Genomic DNA, 13,665 nt, shown 5'->3' with positions numbered 1-13,665 from the left:
TTTGGCCACCTTTTGAAGCCTGTCCTGCATAGAATTGAGAACAGCAGTGGGCCATCCCTCTGGCCTCTTTGGGCCAGAGTCCAGGTCACCTTTCTTTTTTTCCCAAAGAGAGGCAATGCCAAAGAATGTTCAAACTACTGCACAATTACACTCATTTCATATGCTAGCAAAATAATGCTCAAAATTCTCCAAGCTAGGCTTCAACAGTACATGAACCAAGAACTTTCACATGTTCAAACTGGATTTAGAAAAAGAGGAACCAGAGATCAAATTGCCAACAGCTGTTGGATCATAGAAAAGGCAAGGGAATTCCAGGAAAAACATCTGCTTCGTTGATTGTTACACTAAAACCTTTGACTGTTTGGATCACGAAAAAAGCTGTGGAAAATTCTTAAAGAGATGGGAATATCAGACCACCTTATCAGCCTCCTGAAAAACCTGTAGCAGTTCAAGAAGCAACAGTTAGAACTGGACATGGGAATATGGACTGGTTCTGAATTGGAAAGGGAGTACATCAAGGCTGTATATTGTCACCCTGCTTATTTTAACTTACATGCGGAGTACGTCATGCAAAATGCTGGGCTGGATGAAGCACAAGCTGGAATCAAGATTGCTGGGAGAAATATCCATAACCTCAGATATGCAGATGATAGCACTCTTATGGCAGAAAGTGAAGAGGAACTAAAGATCCTTTTGATGAACATGAAAGAGGAGAGTGAAAAAGCTGGCTTGAAATTCAACATTCAAAAAAAGAAGATCATGGCATCTGGTCCCATCAGTTCAGTTCAGTCGCTCAGTCGTGTGTGACTCTGCAATCCCGTGGACTGCAGCATGCCAGTCCTTCCTGTCCATCACCAACTCCCGGAGTTTACTCAAACTCATATCTATCGCATTGGTGATGCCATCCAACCATCTCATCTTCTGTTGTCCTCCTTTTCCTCCCGCTTTCAATCTTTCCCAGCATCAGGGTCTTTTCCAATGAATCACGTCTTCGCATCAGGTGACCAAAGTATTGGAGCTTCAGCATCAGTCCTTCCAATAAATATTCATGACTGATTTCCTTTTGGACTGACTGGTTTGATCTCCGTGCAGTCCACGGGACTCTCAACACCACAGTTCAAAAGAATCAATTCTTCAGCACTCAGCTTTCTTTATAGTCCAATTCTCACATCCATACATAACCACTGGAAAAACCATAGTTTTGACTAGACAGACCTTTGCTGGCAGAGTAACATCTCTGCGTTTTAATATGCTTTGTAGGTTAGTCATAGTTTTTCTTCCAAGGAGCAAGTGTCTTTTAATTTCATGGCTGTAATCATTGTCTGCAGTGATGGTGTTTTTTGGAGCCAAAAAAAGTCTCTCACTGTTTCCATTGTTTCCCCATCTGTTTGCCATGAAGTGATGGGACCAGATGCCATGATCTTAGTTTTCTGAATGTTGAGTTTTAAGCCAACTTTTTCACTCTCCTCTTTCACTTTCATCAAGAGGCTGTTTAGTTATGCTTCGCTTTCTGCCATAAGGGTGGTGTCATCTGTGTATCTGAGGTTATTGATAATTCTCCCAGCAATCTTGATTCCAGCTTGTGCTTTATTCAGCCTGGCATTTCAAATGATGTACTCTGCATACAAGTTAAATAAGCAGGGTGATAATATACAGCCTTGACGTACTCCTTTCCATGTCCAGTTCTAACTGTTGCTTCTTGACCTGCATACAGATTTCTCAGGAGGTAGGTCAGGTGGTCTGGTATTCCCATCTCTTGAAGAATTTTCCACAGTTTATTGTGATCCACATAGTCAAAGGCTTTGGTGTAGTCAATAAAGCAAAAGTAGATGTTTTTCTGGAGCTCTCTTGCTTTTTTGATGATCCAGCACATGCCAGTCCCATCACTTCATGGTAAGTAGATGAAGAAACAATGGGAACAGTGACAGACTTTATTTTCTTGGGTTCCAAAATCACTGCAGATGGTGACTGTAGCCTTGAAATTAAAAGACGCTTGCCCCTTGGAAGAAAAGCTATGCCAAATCTCAACAGCATGTTAAAAAGAAGAGACATTACTTTGCTGACAAAGGTCCATATAGTCAAAGCTTTGGTTTTTCCAGTAGTCATGTAGATGTGAGAGTTGGATCATAAAGAAGGCTGAGCGCTGAAGAATTGACGCTTTCGAACTGTAACGTTGGAGAAGAACTGTGATGTTGGAGAGTCCCATGGACTGCAAGGAGATCAAACCAGTCAGTCCTAAAGGAAATCAACTTTGAATATTCACTGGAAGGACTGATGCTGGAGCTCTAGTACTCTGGCCACCTGATGTAAAGAACGGACTCATTAGAAAAGACCCTGATGCTGGGAAAGCTCGAAGGCCAGAGAAGAAGGGGCAGCAGAGAATGAGATGGCTGGATGGCATCACCGGTTCAATGGACATGAGTTTCAGCAAACTCTGAGAGATGGTGAGGGACAGGGAAGCCCTGTGTGCTCCAGTCCACAGAGTTGCAGAGTCGGACACAACTGAGCAACTGACAACAGCAACCAGGTTAGCTTTCTGGTCCCCGGAGGGCCCCAGGATCTCAGCTGCTGCCCTGCATCAAGCTCTCGAGCGCCATCATCTGCTTCAGGCACACGGAGGAGGTGTTGTTGTTCTTTGCAGACTGAGATGGAGAGGACAGCACTGGGACCTCCTCCGCGTGTCCAGAGTGGATGCTGGCGCTGGAGAGGTTCGCGTGCGATGACATGGACCGGCAGCGGTTTCTCTCCCTGCACAGCCCAGCCCTGAACTTGTGTGACCGGTTCATGAATGGGTCCGTGTTTCCAGTTTCAGTTTGAGCTCTGAACTGTGAGGAGCAGGCATTCGCTCAGGTCATCTCGGGTGAGCAGAGGCTGATGGTGAGGATCAGACTGGCTGAGGTGGGGCAGCCGCTGCCATCCACCTCTGCCCCCCCGCCACCAGGATTTTCACTCTTGGAGACGCAGCTCTGTCTTCCTCACGTACACAGAGCTCTCTCCACGCCGCCTCCCTACAGTAAGTGACCCGAGTTTTGTACCAAAGAATGGGATTTCCTGTTTGTCCCACACTAGCCCTCAGATGTCGGCGGGGGAGGGGGGTGTCGTGTCTTCTGCTGGGATTGTGCAGTTGTGTGTACAAGGTGTGATTATTCTCTTCTTTCCTGAACCACTGGATGCATTGGCCATGCTTCAAAATGACTGCAGTTGTAGCCTCACTCATCACTCCTCAGAGGCCTAATCCTCCAGTTCTTCTTGCTTGGCAGGTTCCCTGTTCTCTGGACCTTTTTGGCCACTTTTCCTTGGACCTTCTCCAGTTCATGACATCTTTCTTGCAGGAAAGCCACCAGCACTGTGCATGGTATTCCAGGTGCTGAGGCTTCATGGTTGTGTTTGTAGGTAGTGGTTTCTGTTGGCCTCCAGTATCCATCGTGTTAGCCACATTTGCCTCATCATTAATCTCTTTATTCTTTTTCTTTTTTTTTTCATATATTTATTTGGCTGTGCTGGGTCTTAGTTGCAGCACGTGGGTCTTTATTGCTACATGCGAACTCTTACTTGTGGCATGTGGGATCTAGTTCCCTGACCAGGAATCGAACCCAGGCCCCCTGCACTGGGAGCATGGAGTCTTAGCCAGTGGACCACCAGGGAAGTCCCAGATCTGAAATATTCTCACCACAGAAATGGTGATTATGGAGATAGTGGAGGCGTTAACTAACCCTGCTGTGGTAATCATTTCATAGTAAAGAAGTTTATCAAATCATCATGCTGTGTACTGAAAAAATTATCTCATTTCTATAAACTTATTTCTACTTCCTACTTAAAAAGAAGCCTATGTACATGTGTCCTCTTTCACCGTTACACCCAATCCCGTGAGTAACTGCTGTCACTTGGGGAATTCCTTCCAGGTCTGGATTCTCTGTTGTCTTCCATTGGTCTATTTGTTTACCTTACACAAATACCATGCTGTCAGGGTTACTGTAGCTTTATTATAAATCTTAATATCATTTAGAGTAAATCCTGCAACTTTGTTCTCCATTTTCAAAGTTGTATTCTAGGTCCCTTGCATTTCTGTATGAATTTTAGAATCAGCTTGTCAATTTCTATAAAAAATCCTGTTTAGGGTTTTGACTGAAATTGCACTGAATCTATAAATCAGTTTGAGAGGACTGACATTTTAAACAACATTGAGTCTTCCAACTTATGAACACAGTCTGTTTCCATTTATTTAGGCTTTCTTTAATATTGCTAAGAAATATTTTATAGTTTTTAGTTTACACATCTTGCCCATATTTTGTCAGATTTATCTCCTTTTTTGATGCTTCTGGTATCTTGTGTTTATTTTTGCTATCGAAGTATAGTTGATTTATGATGTATTAATTCTGCACAGCAAAGTGATTCAGTTATAAATATACATCCATTCTTTTTCATATGCTTTTCCATTATGTTTATAAATGTTATTTTTTAAAATGTCAATTTCCAAGTGTTGGTTGCATTCATATAAAATAAAATTGGTTTTTGTATACTGATCTTCTAGCCTGCAACCTTGCTAAACTTACGTTAGTTCTAATAGCTTTTTTTTGTAGATTCTATAGAATTTTCTACATAGATAATATGTCTTCTGGGAATGAAGACTTTTTTTCATCTTCTTTTCTAACATGGATATCTTATATTTCTATTTCTTGCCTTATTGCACTGACTGGAACCTTTAATAAAGTTGAACAGAAATGGTGACGATGAACATTTTAGGCTTATTTCTAATCTTAAGGGGAAGCATTCCCCTTAAGTCTTTCACCATTAAGTGTGATTTTAGCCAGGTTAACTGTAGGGTTTTCTAACTGTCCTGTGTCAGGATGAAGAAGTTGCCTTGTATTCCTAGGTTGCTGAGAGTTTAAATCTGAAATGGATATTGAATTTTGTTAAATATTTTTTCCTACATCTATATATGCATCTGCATATACCAAAGAATCATGATTTTTCTACATTGGTCTGTTAATACGGTCAGTTATATTGATTGGCTTCCAGTTGTTAGACTGACCTTACTTTCTTGGGGTAAACTGCTTGATAATGGTTACATATTATTGGATTTCATTTATTAAAATTTTATTAAGTATCTTTTCTCCAAAATAATAGCTTGAAGGAGATGAGATAGAGTTGGGTATTTTTTAAATTATTGATTTCCAATTTTATTTGTTCAATATATCTATTCTTTGTTACATGCTGTTACAGAATTCTGGTTCAGTAATTGTTCCTGCTTGTCTAAGTGTTTTATATGTGCTTGATAAGAATGTGGTCTCTCATTTTTTTAGATTGAAGTATAGTGATTTACAGTTTTGTGTTAGTCTTTGGTATACAGCAAAGTGATTCAGTTATATACGTGTGTGTGTGTATGTGTATATATATGTATATGTATAATTTTTTTTATGTTCTTTTCCATTATGGTTTACTCAAGAATGTTGAACACAGTTCCTTGAGCTAACAGCAGGACCTTGTTGTATCTGTTAACACCAAACTCCTAATGTGTCCTTCCCCACCCGCTTTGGTAAACACAAGCTTGTTTTCTACATCTGTGAGTCTCTTTCTGTTTCTTAAATGTCCTTTTCACCAGGCATGCCAAATGTGTTGATCTTCCTGTGTCCTGAGCAATTGTTGTCTGGTCTTGCTCTTCCCCACCCAGGGGTTGATCCGGGGCCCTGACTGTGAAAGTGCTGAGTTCTCCCCACTGGACCACAAGGGAATTTCCTGGTCTCACTCTTGAATAATGGTTTAGTTGCATACAGATTTGTCAAACAGCCCTTTGATAATATTGTAAATTGTATACCTTTATCTTCTGTCTGCTGGGTTCGCTAATAAGACATGTTTTTTGGTTTTATTAGTTGTTCCTCTGTAGGTAATCAATTTTTCCCCCCTCTGGTTGTTTTCATCGTTTTGTTTTTAATCTTTGGTGTCCTGTAATTTCACTACAATGTATCTAAGTGTGGATTCACTTTTATTTACTGTGTCTAGGAATTGAAATGCTTTCTTACTGAGGACTCATGTCTCTCTTCAATTTTGAAAACTTCTCAACCATTATCACTTTCTTTTCTGAACTCTTACCATAAATATATTAGACCTAATTATTTTTATCCACCATGGCTTTTAACTTCCGTTTCATATTTTAAAAATGACTTTATAATTTTCTTTAGCATATATATTTCCCAGTCCACTGTTTGTTTCTTCTGTGTCAAATCTGCTGCTTAATCAATGTGTTCTTTTTTTTGATTTGTTTGTTTTGAATTTAATGACTACTAATTCCTACAAGTTCTCTTATGTTCTTTTTTTAATTTTATTTTTCATTTTGGCTGCAGTGGGTCTTTGTTGTGGCATGCTAGCTTCTCTAGTTGTGGTATGTGGGCTTAGTTGTGGCATGTGGGATCTTAGTTCCCTGGCCAGGGATTGAGCCCAGGCCCCCTGCATTAGGAGCATGGAGTCTTAACCACTGGACCACCAGGGAAGTCCCCTTATGTTCTTTTCAATATGCGTAGGTTTATTTATTTATTTTTAAAGAGTTCTGTTCTTTCATTATGGATTCTCTTCCTTTATCCCTCCAATAATTTAAAATATCGTTATTTTTAGTCTTCTTTTGATTGTTCTACTCTCAGTTGTTCTTTTCATTGTGTTACTGATTTTCCTTCATGGTTAAGTGTTTCCTCACATGGTTTGCAATTATTTATTGTGCATTTTGTGAATTCATTTTCTGCAGAGGTTATTTTCTGCGAGTGTTTCATTCCTGGGTTGTTGAGTAGCCTTACAGTGGTTTCTGTCAAGGATTTTTTTAGTGCTTTAGGATTCAATTTTTACGTTAATTTCCCAGATCTGGCATTTTCTTACCACATTTTGGACTCTATCTACATATGTCTTGGGGTTTCAGTTTTTCATTAAATTTTATTTTCCTCACCTAGAACCTGGAGTGGGTGATGTGCTTCCTTGCTACTTCTGTGGCCCACTGGGTCCTTTTATTCATGGAGAGAACAGCCTGAAGAACCCCAGATATATCTAGGGTCTCAGTTTTAGTTTCCAAACTTATGATGCCCTAAGGCCACATTTTGTTCTAGGTTGGCACTTAAACTCAGGTTCGGTGGGCCTATATCGAGGTCAGATCCCGACCTTGACCTGTCAGTTCATGCAGTTATTACTCAGATTTCATGCTTTCTTTCTGTTTCTGACCTCTGAGAATTTCTCTTTCTGTTGGCTATGTGAATAATGCTGCTGTGAACATTGGTGTACAAATAACCTGTTTGAATTCCTGCTTTCAGTGTTTTTTGGGTGTATACCCAGAGGTAGAATTGCTGGTTTATATATGGTAATTCAGATTTTTAATATAGTGCTGTATCTTTAAAATTTGAAATTTATTTTTATTTTTGACTCTGCTGGGTCTTCGTTGCTGTGCGCAGGCATTCTTTGGTTGAGGAGAGCAGGGGCTATTCTAGTTGTGGTGCGCGGGCTTCTCATTGTGGTGGCTTCTCTTGTTGCGGAGCACGGGCTTTAGGGTGCAGGGGCTTCAGTAGGTGTGGCACACGGGCTTGGTTGTTCTGTGGCATTCGAGATCTTCCTGGACCAGGGATTGAACCCATGTCCCCTGCACTGGCAGGCAGATTCTTAACCACTGGACCACCAGGGAGATTCGGTAATTCTAACTTTTCTGTTACATTGTTGGAACTGTCACGCTGTTGTTCACCTTGGCTATACCATTTTATGTTCCCACCAGTAGCGTACCAGAGTTCCAGTTTCTCTACATCCTGGCCAGCACTTGTTAATTTCTGCTCTTTGATAATAGTTGTGTTAATGGGTGTGAAGTGGCATTTCATGGTGGTTTTAATTTTCATTTCCCTAATGTTGAGTGATGCTGAGCATCTTCTCATGTGCTTCTTGGCCAAGACAAGGTCGAGTTTCATAAGGAGCCTGATTAGGATTGTATTGGATTTATATATTTATTTGAGGATTATTGTCATGTTTACAGACTTGAATCCTATTAGGAACACAGGGTGTCTCACCAATTGTTTTTTTCCTCCCCTGAATTTTCAGTAAAACTTTATGAAGGTCTGGCACACGCTGTGTTTATTCCTGGGTATTTTATCTTTCACATTGTTATTGTGATGGGTTTTTTCCTATTAGCTGTCCTAATGGATTACTGATAATGGTGGATGGGATGAGTGACTTATTTTAGACTTATTTCAGCCATAATGAAACAGATTCTTGAGGCCCACCTTCTACTTTATTTTCTACTAACTAACTTGGATTGTTGCCTCTTACATGTTTAGAATCTTTTGCAAAATCAGAGCTTTCACAACATATCTTTTTTCTTTAGATCATTTATGAAAATATTAAGCAAGGTGTATCCTAGAATTTACCTCTAAGACATCATAGCGTTTGTATTTATCCATCTAAAACTAAGTTTATCCCTACTCTAGTTTAGCATGAATTCTCAGGAACCCAAATGATTAAACATCTCGATATGAGAAATCCTTAATATCCTAATTGTTTGTCTCTGTCTGACCTAACTCCTTATTCTTAGCCAAATCTAGCCAATTTTGTGTTAGCTCTTTCTTCTCTTCCTCCTCCTCTCTCCCTCTTTCCCTATCCCCACAATTCTTTCTTCTTCTCTGCTTCCTTGCCATTTTTCTTTTTTTCCTACGTAACTTTGGACCTGAGCAGGAACTAACGTGTGACCTCTGCTCATCCCCCAGCCAGGACATCACAGGTGACATTTACTATTTCAACTTTGCCAACGGCCAGTCCACGTGGGACCACCCCTGTGATGAACACTATCGGAACTTGGTGATCCAAGAACGGGGCAAGCTGTCAACTCCTGGGGCCACTAAGAAGAAAGAAAAGAAAAAGAAAAAGGAAAAGAAAGACAAGAAGGATAAGGAGACCTCCAAGAGTCCCCTGGTGAGTTAGTGGGTGCCAGCTCCCAGGGAGACCAGGCCTGAAACCTGAGGGGGTATTGGGAACCTCTGGCTGTTTACAGCTGGGAGATTAAGACCAACAAGAATAATATAGTAATTTTGTGATAGTATATCATCTGAATTGTACCTGTTTTCTGGCAGATTTTCCTTTTAGCTTCTAGGACTCGTGCTTACTATCACTAAGCAATTTCTGCCCTCCTCCCTGTTGGGAGGCATATGTAACATAATAAGGTTAGTGAGCAAGTGCCCGACTGGGGACAGGGTTTGCAGTGGTCCGAGAACTGATGCCGTCTGCCTCTGTGGAGAGTCGGGTCACAGGGAGCAGTTGGCGGAGGCCAGAGAGCCTAGAGGAGCGTATGCCTCCCCTTTCCTTTCGAAGCCAAGCCTGCCCCGAGTGGATTCATCATGTGTTTCAGTGGTGCGAATTCCTGGATGTCTGATGGGCCATAATTCGGTTGTCAGAACACCAGTGCCTTCAAGATCCAAAAAGAGAAGTTTGAGGCTTTTTTATCTGCTCCCGAGGGTGGTCTTTGCTGCCGGTGTCCTTGGTTCGTGGCGGAAACCGACGTTTGAGTGCAATGCCCTCACCTTGTTCCCCAAGCAGCTTTTTCACTCGAGAGTTGAAGGTGCTCTTTCCCATTGTTGTTTTGTGTCTCTCCTCCAGGTGAGAGGCCGGTGGGCCACGTTGAGGAAAGGGAGGGGCTTGGGAACCCGGTTCGGCCTGGTGGAAAGCCCTGGGAATACCTTCTCAATCCTCTCAATGGTCGAGTTGATTTGCTCTCTTATTTATGGTCTTTATTTCCCACCGGTGCCTGGTGCTTACTTCTCAGCAAAAATTCCTCCATTTGCCTTCCTTCCCAAGGTGTCAGTTCTGATGTTGGATGGTTGCTGATAAATTTATCCTTTTTATCATTTTCAAGCTCTACCGATAGGCCTCCCCCGTGTCCCCACCCCCACCCCATATTACTAGTCATGGTTCTAAGAAATAAGATAGCAAACCCATTTCTTCTGTTGGAGAAAAGAGGACAAGTCATTTCCAAAGAGGTTGAATTTTCTAATGGCATGTATTTGCAAGGTAGAAGATGGATAATGGACTTTTCACTAATCCCAGACTATTTTAGTTTCTTTTTTTTGGTCATGAGGCATGTGGGATCTTAGTTCCTCTGACCAGGAATGGAACCCACTGTCCTTGCACTGAAAGTGTGGAGTCTTAACCACTGGACCACTGGGGAATTCCTGCCGGGGCCTATTTTAGATGACAGTCGGCATCTGGGTAGTCTCTGATGTGACTGAAGGTGAGAGAGGGAATGAAGTGAGGATTCTGTGTTGGAGAGTTGGGTGATAGACCTAGTTCTGGGTATTTGACTGAGTTCCTGGAGCTCCCTGTTACAAAGGATTCCTCCTGTGGTTCAGGATCTTAGGGCAGGTGGACAGGCCTGGGCTGTCAGTCTGGATCTTAGGGCTCAGGACAGGTGCCTGAAAGCTGAGTTTGTTTGGGGGCAGACCTGACCAGGTGGGTGATCTGGGCTCAGCTAGTTTGGGTTCCCTGGAGGAGACGTAGGTGATCTATTAGGAATTTTTCTTCCTTTCTTTCTTCATGGCTGCACTAGGTCTTCGTTGCTGGATGTGGGCGTTCTCGGGGGCTCCTCTTCTCTTCGTCACAGTGTATAAGCTTCTCGCTGTGGTGGCGTCTCTTGTTGTGGCGTGCAGGCTCAGTAGTTGGCGGCGTCCGGGCTTAGTTGCTCTGCGCCATGTGGGAACTTCCTGGACCAGGGATTGAACCCACGTCCCCTACATTGGCAGGCGGCTTCTTAACCACTGGACCATCAGGGAAGTCCCTGGGGACTTTTTATTTTTTTGTAACCCCAAGATTCCCTGGCTGTGTGGACCTCTCTTGAGCAGCACCGGCTCATTTGGTAGAAGACCTAGTCTGAGTGTTCAAGGCTCAGCTCGCTGCTCATGTTTCCCCTCTTCCCTCCCTTCTTAGATTATTTCTGATAGTCCTTGATAAGAATGGTGGATTTTTATGAAATTACCAGTCACAGATTTGAGAGCTTGATGGTCTCTCCAGGATAACCTAGTTGGAGATTTTCAGACTTTTTGTTAGTAGTGATGCCATCTTCACATAAGTTCTTCTGTGGAAGACCAGTGTCTATAAAGCAGCGGAGCTGCTCTGGTTGAACCTGGGAATGGGGGTCTGGGCGATGCTCCTTCCCCACGACATACCCACTATGGTGGCCCCAAGGTGCCATGGGGAGCAAGGGTCCTGAGCCCATGGATCTAGTCAAGTCTCTTTGTAGATGAGGAAAGTAGAGCCTGGAAAACAACAAAGCCCAAGGGAGTTTTTTAGCTTTTCTTCCCTCTTTGGTTTCTGTTTTCACTCTGAATGGAGGGTGGGTTTCTGCTAAGGGTTTGCCAGCAGCTCCGGTAGCCAGCAGAAGTCAGCAGCGCTTTGTCTTCGTTTTCTCTGCCTGTTTACATACCCGTCTAGGAAACACAGCCTGAGCAGGGCCTTCTGCCTTCTTCCTCCTTTCTCCGTGGCCCATCCCCTCCCCCAGCGCCTGGCCCGGCTGATCTGGACCTAGACCGAGAGATGCAGGCTAGAACTGAGGGCTCCTTTAAGAAAGGGAAGAACCCGTGTGTGCTGGCTGACACCCCCAGGCCTCTCACGGGCTCTCTGCCCAGCAAGTTGCAGCCGCTCTTCAAAGGCCAAGCTTCCCGAACCCACCAGATCTTTGCCGACGTGGAGAAAATCTTAGGCAGGGCCCCAGCCCACTGCAGGACAGAATTAGGTGACCAGCAGGGTCTGGAGAAACCCCAGCCGCTGACAGAGAAAATCTACGTGGGGTTTTCAGACCCTGAAATAGAAGAGCTGGAGATGAGGAGCAGACAGCTGAAACCTGGCGCTCTGGGCCCTGACGACACCGGGCCCTTCCAGAACAGGCAGGATGCATTAGAGAGCAACACACAGGCCTCTGTCCATGCGAAGCTTTTGGAGACCCTCAAGGGCCCGCAGCTGAGAAGGGAGGAGCACAGGCATGACGTGGCCAAACGGAGCTCCACTGGCCCTGGGGGGGACAAAGGCCAGAGCCCCATTCCCTCACCATCCCCCGAGGAGGCCCCCTCGCTGTCCCCTTGTTCTTCTGACCCCATGCTGCTCACCAGGAAGAGCAAGTTGTTCTTGTTAGACAGCAACCCAGCTGAAGACCAGAGCTGGCAGAGCGTTTCTGGGGAAGCGGGGAGCGTGGGCAGAGGCAGGAGTAGAAGAGAGCCCCCAGGACTGTGGATGGGGCAGGTCTCCAAGCTTGTCCACAGGGACGCCTCCAGGGGTGGCAAGGAAACCGAGCCTGATGACCCTGAGGCTCCAGGGGCCTCAGCTGGAGGTCCACCCCAGGGGCTGTTGCTAATACCCCCTGATACCCTAGCCTCAGAACCGGTCCAGAGCGCCCCTGCAGGGAGTGCTCCTGGGGGGCCTCCTGCCACTGAGGAGAACCCATCCCCAGGCTCTCCAGAGCCCCCCAAAGAGGACAGGAGGCCGAGCGGGTGTGAGCCCGACTTGGAGAGCAGCAGCAGCCTGGCCTCTCGCCTTGGCTCGGAAGTCCTGGGGGAGGTGACCAACTTCCTGTGGGACCTGCAGAGCCCACGGGGGTCTGAGTGGGGCGTGGGTGAGTCAGGCCCCGGGCCCATAGAGCAGCACCCCAGCGCCTTCTTGGCGCCCCAGCTGCTCCCCATGCAGAGCTCCGCTGAGGAGCAGTCAGAGAGCGAAGACTACTCTGAGGACCAGAGGTTCTACCAGCACATCCTGCAGATGGTCAAGATCTCCCGGCGGCTGGAGGGCCTGGGGCTGCCCGAGAGCACTCAGGAGATGCCAGGCCAAGATCTGGCCAGCATGATCTGCTGCCTGGCTGCCGAGTCTTCCAGGCTGTCTGGCGAGGCTGAGCACGAGGCCATCAGAGCCACGGACTCTGGGCTTCTGCCTTGGGGGCCGGAGTCACGGGAGCGTCCTCCAGAAGTGGACGTTGCCCCGGCCGCGCAGGAGGTCTCTCATTTGCAGCCTGGCAGCAGCCCCCTCAGGCAGGGGCTGGTCGAGCTGAGTTCCAGCAGAGGGCTTGTGGCAGAGCCAGGCAAGATGCAGCTTCTCGACCAGGTAGGCCTCTCAGAGAGCATCGTGACCTTCAGGCTCAGTGAACTTGGCAGGGAGGGAGCAGGTTGTGCTGACAGTCTGAACCCAGCCATCAGGTCAGCTTTCCTGTTGTCTGTCCTCCCTCGGTGACCAGGGAGCCCTTAGCCACCCGGGATGGCCATCCTGTGGGATAACATGCATTTCCTATTTCTTCTACCTCATCACCTACAAGATGGGGGCGGAGGGTGTCTGGACTTCCTTTCCCTTGATCTGACCATACTTCACAGGTGCTTTATGTGCTCTGAAGATGATCCGTTTTGAGGGTGAGTAAGGTGGCACAGATCATGGCGTTCCTGCACAACATAGGTACTGTTCCAGGCTTTGGACGCCTTCCGCATGAGCTGATAGTGTAGAGAGGTCCTCCCAAGAAGACACCCTGCCCCCAGCTTCTGAACTTAGCCCCTTCTCGGAATCACTCAGAATTAGTGAGTTGCCGTGCCGAGGGTCACAGAGACTCAGACACGACTGAAGTGACTTAGCACCGAGAGTTAGTACTGTCCTGCGGTATGATGTGCCCAGTTGCTTCCTTGTGTCCCGACT

General features: G+C 45.4%; 1 protein-coding gene across 12 annotated transcripts in view; it reads left to right on the top strand.

Annotated features, from left to right (window-relative positions):
- Positions 1-13,665, top strand: part of CEP164 (centrosomal protein 164) — a 74,712-nt gene that overhangs the window by 15,704 nt on the left and 45,343 nt on the right. For 11 of the 12 annotated variants that reach the window (XR_011490008.1, XM_070473526.1, XM_070473528.1 and 8 more), the window contains 2 exons: positions 8,721-8,925; positions 11,434-13,089. Coding sequence is in view for 11 of the 12 variants with exons in the window: in XM_070473526.1 (XP_070329627.1) it covers positions 8,721-8,925; positions 11,434-13,089 (1,861 nt within the window). In the remaining variant the exon portion in view is untranslated. The remainder of the gene's footprint in view (positions 1-8,720; positions 8,926-11,433; positions 13,090-13,665) is intronic. The other variant, XM_070473535.1, reaches the window with a different exon arrangement.

This window comes from Odocoileus virginianus, chromosome 10 (assembly GCF_023699985.2).
Source record: "Odocoileus virginianus isolate 20LAN1187 ecotype Illinois chromosome 10, Ovbor_1.2, whole genome shotgun sequence".
Classification (NCBI taxonomy): domain Eukaryota; kingdom Metazoa; phylum Chordata; class Mammalia; order Artiodactyla; family Cervidae; genus Odocoileus; species Odocoileus virginianus.
This window is presented reverse-complemented; position numbering and strand designations above follow the sequence as displayed.